The sequence below is a fragment of the Pecten maximus genome, chromosome 1 (assembly GCF_902652985.1).
Source record: "Pecten maximus chromosome 1, xPecMax1.1, whole genome shotgun sequence".
In the NCBI taxonomy this organism is placed as follows: domain Eukaryota; kingdom Metazoa; phylum Mollusca; class Bivalvia; order Pectinida; family Pectinidae; genus Pecten; species Pecten maximus.
This window is the reverse complement of record NC_047015.1, coordinates 20,442,079-20,457,513: the sequence shown is the minus strand read 5'-3', so window position 1 is coordinate 20,457,513 and position 15,435 is coordinate 20,442,079. Positions and strand designations below refer to the sequence as shown.

Sequence of the window (15,435 nt, the reverse complement as noted above, 5' to 3'; positions counted from 1 at the left end):
TGTGTACATATCAACATGCTGTATGGTCTAAGTTGTGTACATATCAACATGCTGTATGATCTAAGTTGTGTACATATCAACATGCTGTATGGTCTATGTTGTGTACATATCAACATGCTGTATGGTCTAAGTTGTGTACATATCAACATGCTGTATGGTCTAAGTTGTGTACATATCAACATGCTGTATGATCTAAGTTGTGTACATATCAACATGCTGTACGGTATAAGTTGTGTACATATCAACATGCTGTATGGTCTAAGTTGTGTACATATCAACATGCTGTATGATCTAAGTTGTGTAGATATCAACATGCTGTATGGTCTAAGTTTGTACATATCAACATGCTGTATGGTCTAAGTTGTGTACATATCAACATGCTGTATGATCTAAGTTGTGTACATATCAACATGCTGTATGATCTAAGTTGTGTACATATCAACATGCTGTATGGTCTAAGTTTGTACATATCAACATGCTGTATGATCTAAGTTGTGTACATACCAACATGCTGTATGGTCTAAGTTTGTACATATCAACATGCTGTATGGTCTAAGTTGTGTACATATCAACATGCTGTATGATCTAAGTTGTGTACATATCAACATGCTGTACGGTATAAGTTGTGTACATATCAACATGCTGTACGATATAAGTTGTGTACATATCAACATGCTGTATGATCTAAGTTGTGTACATATCAACATGCTGTACGATATAAGTTGTGTACATATCAACATGCTGTACGATATGAGTTGTGTACATATCAACATGGTGTATGATCTAAGTTGTGTACATATCAACATGCTGTACGATATAAGTTGTGTACATATCAGCATGCTGTACAATATAAGTTGTGTACATATCAACATGCTGTATGATATGAGTTGTGTACATAGATATAATTTCTGAACAGGGTAGGAAAGCTCTCTTTGCAGTGTCAAATGTATGTAAGAAAAACTTTTTTAATAATGAAACACAGCTTCATGTATTTGATACTTATGTTGCTAGTATTTTAAATTACAGTAGTGAAGTGTGGGGGTTTCACAAAGCACCAAGTATAGAAAAATTGCACTTGAGTTATTGTAAACGATTATTAGGAGTTAAGAAAAGTACAGCAAATTATATGATATATCAGGAATTAGGAAGAATACCGATGGCAATTGTAAGGAAATTGAGAATTTTTAAATATTGGATTAAATTAAAGACTACAAATAACTGTATTTTAAATGCTATTTATCAAGCAATGCTTGAGAAGGGAAGTGATTGGTCAGATAATATCAGAGAAGAATTATATAGAATGGGTTTAGGATATATCTGGCATAGTGATAATATAATAGACAAAGATATTGATATTATAAAACGTAGAATGTATGATATATTCCAACAAGACTGCATAGAAAAGATAGAGTCATCTTCTAAGTGTTCATTATACGAATATATTAATGAGGGTTTTGGTTTACAGAAATATCTAACAAAATCTATAGGGACTCAAAATTCGAAAGAAATATCGAAAATTCGTTTGTCGTCACATAAGTTAAATATTGAGAGAGGTCGTTATAATAATACAGATAGATGTCGTAGAATCTGTACATCGTGCAATAGCGGGGATATCGAGGATGAATATCATTTTATTATTAAATGCGAATGTTTTAAAGATATAAGAAGTAAGTGTATTAAGAGGTATTATACTCAAAATCCTAGTATGTTTAAATTTGTGCAATTAATGAAAACAGATAATAGAAAAGATTTGTCAAATTTAGCAAAATTTATCAGATTGAGCAACAAAAAGCGAGAGATTTGAGCACAAATAGTCTTATATCGTAATAATATTAATGTAGTATCGAAGCAGTGGTTGTATTAAATGTGATAATTAGATTAGATAATATAATGTAACGTCTCAATGTATTGTGAGATGGTTATTGAATGTAAGGTGAGAAACGAGTAGATGTAATGTAAGAACATTATAGTGAGTGTAAATTGATTAACGTTTAAATATAATGGAGTATGATAAATGAATGTATTGTAAGGAAAGTATAAATATATTGTGAGAACAAAAATGAAAAATTACGTAAGTAACGTATAAATGTAAATTGAGAATATTATAACGTTGTGTGTGACATAGAAATTAAGTAAGTAACGTATAGTGTAAGGTGGGAATATTGAAACATGTGTGACATAGAAACTTAATGTGAGAACATATTGTATCGAGAATAATTATGTGAGATGTCTCTCTACACTATACAAACGTGTACGCTGCGAGTGTGCTGTGTGTCTGTACATGTACATATGGTATTGTTTTTCCTGTCTGCACTGTATATATTTGCACTGTACTGATAAACCAAATGGTTTAAAGTAATAAAGAACTGAACAGAACTGAACTGATATCAACATGCTGTACGATATGAGTTGTGTACATATCAACATGCTGTACAATATAAGTTGTGTACATATCAACATGCTGTACAGTCTAAGTTGTGTACATATCAACATGCTGTATGATATAGGTTGTGTACATATCAACATGCTGTATGATCTAAGTTGTGTACATATCAACATGCTGTATGATCTAAGTTGTGTACATATCAACATGCTGTATGATATAGGTTGTGTACATATCAACATGCTGTATGATCTAAGTTGTGTACATATCAACATGCTGTACGATATAAGTTGTGTACATATCAACATGCTGTACGATATGAGTTGTGTACATATCAACATGGTGTATGATCGAAGTTGTGTACATATCAACATGGTGTATGATCTAAGTTGTGTACATATCAACATGCTGTACGATATAAGTTGGGTACATATCAACATGCTGTATGGTCTAAGTTGTGTACATATCAACATGCTGTACGATATAAGTTGTGTACATATCAACATGCTGTATGATCTAAGTTGTGTTCATATCAACATGTTGTATGGTCTAAGTTGTGTACATATCAACATGCTGTATGGTCTAAGTTGTGTACATATCAACATGCTGTATGGTCTAAGTTGTGTACATATCAACATGCTGTACGATATAAGTTGTGTACATATCAACATGCTGTACAGTCTAAGTTGTGTGCATATCAACATCATCATCTGTACGATATAAGTTGTGTACATATCAACATGCTGTACAATATAAGTTGTGTACATATCAACATGTTGTATGGTCTAAGTTGTGTACATATCAACATGCTGTACGATATAAGTTGTGTACATATCAACATGCTGTACGGTCTAAGTTGTGTACATATCAACATGCTGTACGGTCTAAGTTGTGTACATATCAACATATTGACATACCTTACAGTCTTAAGTTGCTCTATACATGTTCAGACTGATTTTGTAGATAATTTCCTACCAAGTTTATAAGTGTGTAATTTATGGACAGTCTATCTAAGTTGTAACAAATTCATAATGGAGTTGATATAACATTCTTGATTAAGTGTAATTGGGTTAGTAAGTAGCTAGAACCCATAACAGAAACTACCACTTAATTCAACAGCTGAACTTAGCTGTATATGGTGACCACCTGATGGGTGGGGCTGGCATAAACTCACTGAGGCAGAGCTATATTCATTTGATGTATGACTTATTAAAAAATTTTTTTTAACCTAATGTATAATAAATATGTTTACAATTTAAGAGTTATAAAATGATGCTTAGAGCATCAAATACATGTAGTAAATAAAGAGTACATAGGTCTACAGCAGTGGAGCATTGTACATTATAGGGAGGGCTGTGTGTGGGTGCCATACTAACGTGTATATTACTAACCCTCCTGTTTTTGGAGGGAGACTTGCAATCTGTGACCCAAATTTTAAACAGGAATCATCAGTGACACTTTTCATTATTCATGATTTCAAAGCCTCATTTAATCTACCAGAGTGCCACTTTAAACTTAGTTACTTATGTTTAGTTTTAATACTTGGTTTATCAAAAAGGAAGTATATTTTTAATATGTAGCAGGTATTTGTCCGAAGCCTAATTATATACTGTAACAGTATATTGAATGTTTGCCATTTCCTATATGGAAATTCCAGGAATCTGGTAATTAAAGCATGTGTGTTATATGACTTCATTGTCAATGATAATAAGCAGCGCTAGTCATCTGATATTAATTAATTATCATGATATATACTAGTAAAGAATTATTTGCTGCACAGTACTTAAAATGTTCATGGTTAATTATATATTTGTAATAATTCAGTAATTGTAATGAGAGTAATGGCCAAAATCGACTTTGAAGATGTAGAATTTTCTCTGTATATTACAGAACAGTCCTGACCTAGTCATACAGGGCCCCCTCAGGATCTACTGGGGTGTTTTTAAGCCCATACAGCTGCAGCACTGTGACAATGTGCCATCTAACTTACACCAAACAAACTGGCGACATAGCTTCATCCCGGGCGACATCCGCCAAGGCCAGGCCACTGACAATGGCACCCTGCGTCAGGCTTCCGAGGACCCTGGTCAGTCAACTTCATCACGAGTACCCGACCTCCTGGAGAATCTGCCTGTATGTACCATTAGCCAGTAAAGTTTGTTTTTATCAAGGAATGGTTATAGTAGCCAGAAAAGATTTATGTTTAAAAGTTTATTTATTATAATGAGAGAGTAAATAATGTAAATCTTATAAGCCGAAAAACTAGTTGCTGACATAGGAATGTGACATATTGTAGATACATTGAATTTTGTGTATCCTTACAGAAGCTGTCTTTAGAAGAACCCTCATCCCCAAGTCATGCCAATAAGGGGTTTGATGACAGCATCATTCAAACCCCACCTGAGGGCGTGGTGATGCGTAGGAAAAACATCAAGAAATTCAACACGGTGGCATACCGGGGAGATTCACGACCGAATAAGTGGAAGCGAGCGTCAATCAATGGTCACATCTACAACTTTGATGTAATTTACATTCTTTACTCTGGGTGTCAGTAGTTCTGTGTATGTAACAGACACGGGTGTTAGTAGTTCTGTGTATGTTACAGACACGGGTGTTAGTAGTTCTGTGTATGTTACAGACACGGGTGTCAGTAGTTCTGTATATGTTACAGACACGGGTGTTAGTTGTTCTGTGTATGTTACAGACACGGGTGTTAGTAGTTCTGTGTATGTTACAGACATGGGTGTTAGTAGTTCTGTGTATGTTACAGACATGGGTGTTAGTAGTTCTGTGTATGTTACAGACATGGGTGTTAGTAGTTCTGTATATGTTACAGCCACGGGTGTCAGTAGTTCTGTATATGTTACAGACACGGGTGTCAGTAGTTCTGTATATGTTACAGACATGGGTGTTAGTAGTTCTGTATATGTTACAGACACGGGTGTCAGTAGTTCTGTATATGTTACAGACACGGGTGTTAGTAGTTCTGTATATGTTACAGACATGGGTGTTAGTAGTTCTGTATGTTACAGACACGGGTGTTAATAGTTCTGTGTATGTTACAGACATGGGTGTCAGTAGTTCTGTATATGTTACAGACATGGGTGTCAGTAGTTCTGTGTATGTTACAGACACGGGTGTTAGTAGTTCTGTATATGTTACAGACACGGGTGTCAGTAGTTCTGTATATGTTACAGACATGGGTGTCAGTAGTTCTGTATATGTTACAGACATGGGTGTTAGTAGTTCTGTGTATGTTATAGACACGGGTGTTAGTTGTTCTGTATATGTTACAGACACGTGTGTCAGTAGTTGTGTGTATGTTACAGACACGTGTGTCAGTAGTTCTGTGTATGTTACAGACACGGGTGTCAGTAGTTCTGTGTATGTTACAGACACGGGTGTCAGTAGTTCTGTATATGTTACAGACATGGGTGTCAGTAGTTCTGTGTATGTTACAGACATGGGTGTTAGTAGTTCTGTATATGTTACAGACACGGGTGTCAGTAGTTCTGTATATGTTACAGACATGGGTGTTAGTAGTTCTGTGTATGTTACAGACACGGGTGTTAGTTGTTCTGTATATGTTACAGACACGGGTGTCAGTAGTTCTGTGTATGTTACAGACACGGTGTGTAGTAGTTCTTTTATAGTTACAGACATGGGTGTTAGTAGTTCTGTGTATGTTACAGACACGGGTGTTAGTTGTTCTGTATATGTTACAGACACGTGTGTCAGTAGTTCTGTGTATGTTACAGACACGTGTGTCAGTAGTTCTGTGTATGTTACAGACACGGGTGTCAGTAGTTCTGTGTATGTTACAGACACGGTGTTAGTAGTTCTGTATATGTTACAGACACGGGTGTCAGTAGTTCTGTGTATGTTACAGACACTGGGGTTGATCGTTATGTTACAGCGGGTTTAGATTCTGTATATGTTACAGACACGGGGTGTTAGTAGTTCTGTGTATGTTACAGACACGGGGTGTTAGTAGTTCTGTATATGTTACAGACACGGGTGTCAGTAGTTCTGTATATGTTACAGACATGGGTGTCAGTAGTTCTGTGTATGTTACAGACACGGGTGTTAGTAGTTCTGTATATATGTTACAGACATGGGTGTCAGTAGTTCTGTGTATGTTACAGACATGGGTGTTAGTAGTTCTGTATATGTTACAGACACGGGTGTCAGTAGTTCTGTATATGTTACAGACATGGGTGTTAGTAGTTCTGTATATGTTACAGACACGGGTGTCAGTAGTTCTGTGTATGTTACAGACATGGGTGTCAGTAGTTCTGTATATGTTACAGACATGGGTGTCAGTTGTTCTGTGTATGTTACAGACACGGGTGTTAGTAGTTCTGTGTATGTTACAGACACGGGTGTTAGTAGTTCTGTGTATGTTACAGACACGGGTGTTAGTAGTTCTGTGTATGTTACAGACACGGGTGTTAGTAGTTCTGTGTATGTTACAGACATGGGTGTCAGTAGTTCTGTGTATGTTACAGACACGTGTGTTAGTAGTTCTGTATATGTTACAGACATGGGTGTCAGTAGTTCTGTGTATGTTACAGACACGGGTGTTAGTAGTTCTGTATATGTTACAGACATGGGTGTTAGTAGTTCTGTGTATGTTACAGACACGGGTGTTAGTAGTTCTGTATATGTTACAGACATGGGTGTCATTAGTTCTGTGTATGTTACAGACACGGGTGTCAGTAGTTCTGTATATGTTACAGACATGGGTGTTAGTAGTTCTGTATATGTTACAGACGGGTGTCAGTAGTTTTGTATATGTTACAGACACGGGTGTTAGTAGTTCTGTGTATGTTACAGACATGGGTGTCAGTAGTTCTGTATATGTTACAGACACAGGTGTTAGTAGTTCTGTATATGTTACAGACACAGGTGTTAGTAGTTCTGTATATGTTACAGACACGGGGTGTTAGTAGTTCTGTGTATGTTACAGACACGGGGTGTTAGTAGTTCTGTATATGTTACAGACACGGGTGTCAGTAGTTCTGTGTATGTTACAGACACGGGTGTCAGTAGTTCTGTGTATGTTACAGACATGGGTGTTAGTAGTTCTGTGTATGTTACAGACACGTGTGTTAGTAGTTCTGTATATGTTACAGACGTGAGTGTCAGTAGTTCTGTGTATGTTACAGACACGGGTGTCAGTAGATCTGTATATGTTACAGACACGGGTGTCAGTAGTTCTGTATATGTTACAGACACGGGTGTCAGTAGTTCTGTGTATGTTACAGACACGGGTGTTAGTAGTTCTATATATGTTACAGACACGGGTGTTAGTAGTTCTGTGTATGTTACAGACACGGGTGTTAGTAGTTCTGTATATGTTACAGACACGGGTGTTAGTAGTTCTGTGTATGTTACAGACACGGGTGTCAGTAGTTCTGTGTATGTTACAGACACAGGTGTTAGTAGTTCTGTGTATGTTACAGACACGGGTGTCAGTAGTTCTGTGTATGTTACAGACACGGGTGTTAGTAGTTCTGTGTATGTTACAGACATGGGTGTCAGTAGTTCTGTGTATGTTACAGACACAAGTGTCAGAACATTATTGGTTAGGGTGGGGTATATCCATGTGAGCCCCTGGGCATATTTATAGATTTATTGCTGAGGGTGGGGGTATATCTATGTGAGCTCCAGGACAGATTTATGTTATTGGTGAGGGTGGTGGGGGTATATCTATGTGAGCCCCTGAACAGATTTATGTTATTGGTGAGGGTGGTGGGGGTATATCTATGTGAGCCCCTGAACAGATTTATGTTATTGGTGAGGGTGGTGGGGGTATATCTATGTGAGCTCCTGGACAGATTTATGTTATTGGTGAGGGTGGTGGGGGTATATCTATGTGAGCCCCTGAACAGATTTATGTTATTGGTGAGGGTGGTGGGGGTATATCTATGTGAGCTCCTGGACAGATTTATGTTATTGGTGAGGGTGGTGGGAGTATATCTATGTGAGCCCCTAGACAGATTTATGTTATTGGTGAGGGTGGTGGGAGTATATCTATGTGAGCTCCTGGACAGATTTATGTTATTGGTGAGGGGGGAGGGGAGTATATCTATGTGAGCTCCTGGACAGATTTATGTTATTGGTGAGGGTGGTGGGAGTATATCTATGTGAGCCCCTAGACAGATTTATGTTATTGGTGAGGGTGGTGGGAGTATATCTATGTGAGCTCCTGGACAGATTTATGTTATTGGTGAGGGGAGAGGGGAGTATATCTATGTGAGCTCCTGGACAGATTTATGTTATTGGTGAGGGTGGTGGGAGTATATCTATGTGAGCCCCTAGACAGATTTATGTTATTGGTGAGGGTGGTGGGAGTATATCTATGTGAGCTCCTGGACAGATTTATGTTATTGGTGAGGGTGGTGGGAGTATATCTATGTGAGCCCCACTCACTTTGCTTTTATTTGTATGTAACAGACACGGGTATTTACACCAGTAATGGGCAGCTGTACTAGTGTGACTGTCGACAGTACATTCTCATCTCCAGATGTCATCAAAACACTGCTTGAGAAGTTCAAGGTAAACAATATACTATACTTACAAATGTTTTCACGCTAAATTCTTGACAGATTTTATTCTATAATATAAGGTGACTTCAAGAACAAGCCGCAGAAATAGAAGTAAGAAGAGGTGTAGTCGATATTTTTTACTTTGAAAATGAGCAAAATTTTTTATGTCAACATTGAGTTGTGCGGTAAAGATATAAATGTTGTGACTTCTGGAAAATTTTCTTTTAAAACAAATATAATCACATTTGACTTATTTGTTGTTTGATACCCCATTGTGATACCCCATTGTGATACCCCATTGAAACTCATACATGCAAATATGTAGGTATCAAATCATTAGATTGATGGTGTGTATTGATTGAAGTACTTGGCAGGGTTCTTACTGATGGATCAATTTCCTTATTTTTCAAAGTTTGTTTTACATTTCAGATTGAGAACCGACCAAATGAATACTCACTATATTTAGTAACGAACGGTGGTACAGTAGTCACTATATTTAGTAACGGAAAACGGTGGTAAGTTAAATGAATACTCACTATATTTAGTAACGGAAAACGGTGGTAAGTTAAATGAATACTCACTATATTTAGTAACGGAAAACGGTGGTAAGTTAAATGAATACTCACTATATTTAGTAACGGAAAACGGTGGTAAGTTACAGAATGGTCCTTTTTGGTAATCTGAGTAAATATGTTATAAATCTAATAAATACATTTATATGGACAGTCAATGATACTCTATTATGGTTTGTAATACAAGTGTATTGTATTGTGTGATAGGAGAAAAGCTTTTAAGGGATACAGATATACCACTGCTGGAGAGGGTGGCATTAGGACCCGATGAGGTCTCAAAGGCCAAGATATTCTTGAGGGACAAGGTAGCCACGCCCAGGAAGGGCTCTCTCGTCCAGCTGGCAGTGCCAGATGTAGTGGTCGAGGAGGAGGATGTAGAGGAACCTGTGCCAAAACCAGAAGCACGTTTACCACAGGAGGTACAAACTATAATTTCATTGAAGAGATGCTGTCCATAGTATCAATTTAGTGATGTGAGAATATCAGTTGGTATCTGATTGAACATTTTACTGTAATCACCAATGAAATAAGATTTCAATGACAAATTGATTAGAACCAGAACTGTTTGAAAATGTAATGTTGTAGACTTCTTGTGTATCATACATTCTATTCCAACAAAAACATCAATTACATGTACTATAAATACTGGTAAGCTTAATTATTGGAAAATAGGGAAATATAATTTTTTACTCTCAACAAACCAATCAAAATGTAATTATTGGAAAATAGGGAAATATAAATTTTTATTCACAACAAACCAATGAAAATGTAATTATTGGAAAATTGGGAAAAATAAATTTTTACTCACAGTAAACCAATCTAAATGCCAGGGAATGTGTTAGATAACACATAGGTAAATTGTCATGTTTATTTACACAGGTGGAACAACTGATCTCCATACTTGTCATGTTTATTTACACAGGTGGAACAACTGCTCTCCATACCTGAGCCAGTACTACGAGGTATCCTTCAAAAATTTATCAAAGATGAAGAAACTGATGTACAGATTATCAGAGCAAGGTAATCTTAGTGTTCTGTAGTAAAACCTACAATTTGTAAAGAAGTCCATAACATTATGTAAATCAGATAAAAGTTCTATAAAATCCGTTCACAATATAAATGGCAGTGTTTTAACCTTTGAATCATATGCCTGTTCATTCCTACTAACATGATAGTTGTTTATAGGAACGATAACAGTGGTTTTGTCTTGTCATTTGGTCAGATATGATGAACGATAACAGTGGTTTTGTCTTGTCAATTGGTTGTATACGATTGGTGGATTACAGAAATGTATGGTATTTATTTGTGGTTACGATTGGTGGGGGCAGAAATTTACAGAATTTATTTATTTGGCTGGTTACGATTTTCGGGGGCAGAAATTTACAGAATTTATGTTTTTGACTGGTTACGATTGGTGGGTGACAGAAATGGTTACGATTGGTGGGGGCAGAAATTTACAGAATTTATTTTTTTGGCTGGTTACGATTGGTGGGTGACAGAAATTTACAGAATTTATTTTTTTGGCTGGTTACGATTGGTGGGTGACAGAAATTTACAGAATTTATTTTTTTGGTTGGTTACGATTGGTGGGTGGCAGAAATTTACAGAATTTATTTATGGTTGGTTACGATTGGTGGGTGACAGAAATTTACAGAATTTATTTTTGGTTGGTTACAATTGGTTGGGGCTGAAATTTACAGAATTTGGTTTTGGTTGATTATGATTGGCCGGGCGATAAAAATTTACAGAATTATTTTTTTGGTCGGTTAGCTGTTTTGCTATTCTAGGTGGTTAGGAGTGTATTAATATAATAAATGTTTGAAGTTTGAATAAAGAAAATTTAATTTGAATATTGGTGACTCATTTGAACATTGGTGACTGACTAAATTCTGTTTGTTAGCAAATTATTTTCATAGCTATATGTAGTTATTGAATAGTTTAATACTGATATCAGTTATTGGTATTTGTCATTCATGATATCAGGGGGTTTTGTAAGTTGATACTTGAAGAAAGAAAATAACACTACACTATTAATTACTGCAGATTTGCTGTGGCAAAGAAGAGGATCAAACAGGAACTAGCCAGCATAAAAACAAAGATGTGACCTTTCCTTGTGATGTAGTGGTATATATCAGGTTCTTGTGATACTCGATTTGTTTGAGGTAAACTTTATGACTGTTGTCTACTTCAGTGATACCAGTTTTAGGTATCATATCACACAGGTGTTCTGCATCTGGTTAGTAACAATAGAAAAATATTAGCCCCTAAGCCTATTTCAAACAAGGTGTAACACTTGAAATGTTGGGGTGAGCTTCAATTCCGTTAAATCTGAATAAAATATAAAATACACACATACTTCATTAACGTACATTGGTTTAGAATCCTTAAATATCATGCATGTTATCCTTTTGTCATGTGACAATGATTTAAAAATGAGAAAATGGACCAAAAATGGTCCAGCTAGCAAACTATGTATCGACTGTGAAACAAAAATAGCCTATCTATCAGAGCAGTTTTGCGACAGCCAATCTGATTGGTTGACGGCTGATCAGTAATAACCAGATGTAGACGCTTGTGAATATAGATACTCCCACAATATCCACGGGGAGTATGATGATGGAGACATCAAGAACAGTTGATGATCATGGCAGTCCTGATATGATATCAGTATATTTGTCTATAATTTAATTTACGGAAAGGTTCCAGCATGGTTGATAACTGATTTTTAAGATTTTGATATACTTGTATATGAATAATATTTAAGTTGGTGTTTTGCAACTTCCTCTTTATGATTCTCAATATTTTATTTTTTAAAAATCTCTCTAAGGAATCTTGAAAGGGAATTTATGTAAAAATACGTTATTTAAAAAAAAAAAATTTGTTATATCATAAAATATTATTTCATAGTTTTTAGCTGAAGCTGAGGTTGAACATCTCTTTAACATTTTTGTGAATTTTTTTTAGATACTTTTAATTCATTAATCTCCTATGTATTTCACATATTTAATTAGACTATTTCTTAATTTTAAAAGGAACATATTTGACCAAGTTTATCCTCCTTTAATATACTCAGTTTATAATTTTATGTTCCTTCAAACTATACTGCTGCACACAAAGTTGTCATGATTTGAATTATTGTACAAATGCCAAATATTTCTTACTTAGGTTTTACGGTGATTTTGTTTCCCAATTGTGATATTATTGGTGTGTTTTAAGATGAGGAGATTACTGAGTGAGGAGGGTGATTGATTTACATGCGAGATTCTGTAGCAGATTCACTACTACCAACCATGGAAATCCTACAACAATAGATCTTATAGCACTTGAAAATCGAATCTCAATTCAAATCAAAACATAGAAATTTATTAAGGTTAGATGAAAATACACTGACTACTGTATACTGTATGTATACCTGTCAACTATTCATATCTTTGTGGGAATTTTCTATAAAAATTGTTCTTTTTTATTTATTCTAATTTAAAATTGAAATAAAACTTAGGTTAAAAGCTACTTTTTATTATAAAATGAAGGTTTTAATTTTGAAGAAACTGTTGGATTTTGCGTTTTATCCGAATTCGGTTTGAATAGTTGATAGGTATGTTGAGACTTCGTCACTGAGAAGGGGAAATAACTCTGTTGAGTGTACATTATAGTAGATATCTTCTGTTAGAGAGGAAGAACTTGATTGTATAAATATTGATTGGTATAATGGGGTTTGTGCCTTGGTTTTCATCAAATATTCAAGATACAGATGGTTGTGACCAAAGATAGAAACTCTAAATTTTTTAACTAGTAGAACATTTTGTACGAAATACCATGCATATCTTAGAAACCTTCGACCTTTATAAATGTTGTTGTTGACATACTATTTCAGTATCTGTTGTATTTTATTACTTAATAATATCATTTATATCCAATGTTATTGATAGTAGCACACAGGAACACAAACTTGTGTTAAGTACAATTATTTGCCTGGCTTTAATGAAGATGTTCTATGTACTGAAAACACTGAATATTAACCTGTACTGGAGTTCTCCATTATAATCAAACAGTCGGTTTATAATATTTAAAAAGTGCATGAATTATGCTGGAGTTTGTTGTAGTAGTTAAACGTTGCACAAAATATTCTGGCCATCACTGTAGTTGTAATTCCATACCAGAGACTGCTATATTGGTTCAAATGACAATAACCTAGAGGTCATTATTGAATTAATGTACATTTTGACGTTACACTCTGTGTAAAAAGCTATATCATGTTACAGTTAAAGTCTTCCATAGGTAATACCTAATCTAAGTCGTTTAATGTACTGTATCAGTTCCTATAACAACAGACTTAAATTAATTTCCATGTTATATATGTGTACATTTGTTTTGATTTGGAAAAGTGGAAGGAAGCAAGATTAGAAAAAAAAATTACTCCAGGAAATCCATGTGTGCTACTTGTAATAATGAATGTGTACTTAAAATTGTAAGTCAGTAATGTGTGTAGTCTCTGTTACACAGTGATATATGTATCGTTTATAAGTAATGTATGTAAGTCAGTAATGTATGTAAGTCAGTAATGTATGTAAGTCAGTAATGTAAGTAAGTCAGTAATGTATGTAAGTCAGTAATGTATGTAAGTCAGTAATGGGTGTAAGTCAGTAATGTGTGTAAGTCAGTAATGTATGTAAGTCAGTAATGTATGTAAGTCAGTAATGTATGTAAGTCAGTAATGGGTGTAAGTCAGTAATGGGTGTAGTGTGTTACACAGTAATATATGTATCATTTATAAGTAATGTAAGTAAGTCAGTAATGTAAGTAAGTCAGTAATGTAAGTAAGTCAGTAATGTATGTAAGTCAGTAATGTATGTAGTCTCTGTTACACAGTAATATATGTATCATTTATAAGTAATGTAAGTAAGTCAGTAATGTTTGTAAGTCAGTAATGTATGTAAGTCAGTAATGTGTGTAAGTCAGTAATGTATGTAAGTCAGTAATGTATGTAAGTCAGTATGTAAGTCAGTAATGTGTGTAAGTCAGTAATGTATGTAAGTCAGTAATGTAAGTAAGTCAGTAATGTATGTAAGTCAGTAATGTATGTAAGTCAGTAATGGGTGTAGTGTGTTACACAGTAATATATGTATCATTTATAAGTAATGTAAGTAAGTCAGTAATGTAAGTAAGTCAGTAATGTATGTAAGTCAGTAATGTATGTAAGTCAGTAATGTATGTAAGTCAGTAATGTAAGTAAGTCAGTAATGTAAGTAAGTCAGTAATGTATGTAAGTCAGTAATGTATGTAAGTCAGTAATGTATGTAAGTCAGTAATGTGTGTAAGTCAGTAATGTATGTAGTCTCTGTTACACAGTAATATATGTATCATTTATAAGTAATGTAAGTAAGTCAGTAATGTTTGTAAGTCAGTAATGTATGTAAGTCAGTAATGTATGTAAGTCAGTAATGTATGTTAGTCAGTAATGTATATAAGTCAGTAATGTATGTAAGTCAGTAATATATGTATCATTTATAAGTAATGTAAGTAAGTCAGTAATGTAAGTAAGTCAGTAATGTATGTAAGTCAGTAATGTATGTAAGTCCGTAATGTATGTAAGTCAGTAATGTATATAAGTCAGTAATGTATGTAAGTCAGTAATGGGTGTAAGTCAGTAATGTATGTAAATCAGTAATGTATGTAAGTCAGTAATGTATGTAAGTCAGTAATGTATGTAAGTCAGTAATGTGTGTAAATCAGTAATGTATGTAAGTCAGTAATGTATGTAAGTCAGTAATGTAAGTAAGTCAGTAATGTATGTAAGTCAGTAATGTAAGTAAGTCAGTAATGTATGTAAGTCAGTAATGTATATAAGTCAGTAATGTATGTTGTGTATGTAAGACCTGTGTATTTTAACTTTCTCCCTCTTTACTGTTTCTAACTGTTCCAGGTGTGT

The 15,435-nt window shown here is 34.8% G+C and overlaps 1 protein-coding gene across 1 annotated transcript in view; it reads left to right on the top strand.

Annotated features, from left to right (window-relative positions):
- Positions 1–13,909, top strand: part of LOC117327305 (ras association domain-containing protein 2-like) — a 53,589-nt gene extending 39,680 nt beyond the window's left edge. The window contains exons 5-12 of the mRNA XM_033884232.1: positions 4,274–4,516; positions 4,708–4,905; positions 8,843–8,944; positions 9,364–9,379; positions 9,459–9,494; positions 9,714–9,925; positions 10,429–10,526; positions 11,550–13,909. Coding sequence (XP_033740123.1) covers positions 4,274–4,516; positions 4,708–4,905; positions 8,843–8,944; positions 9,364–9,379; positions 9,459–9,494; positions 9,714–9,925; positions 10,429–10,526; positions 11,550–11,610 — 966 coding nt within the window. The 3' untranslated portion in view covers positions 11,611–13,909. The remainder of the gene's footprint in view (positions 1–4,273; positions 4,517–4,707; positions 4,906–8,842; positions 8,945–9,363; positions 9,380–9,458; positions 9,495–9,713; positions 9,926–10,428; positions 10,527–11,549) is intronic.
- Positions 13,910–15,435: the final 1,526 nt, after the last annotated feature.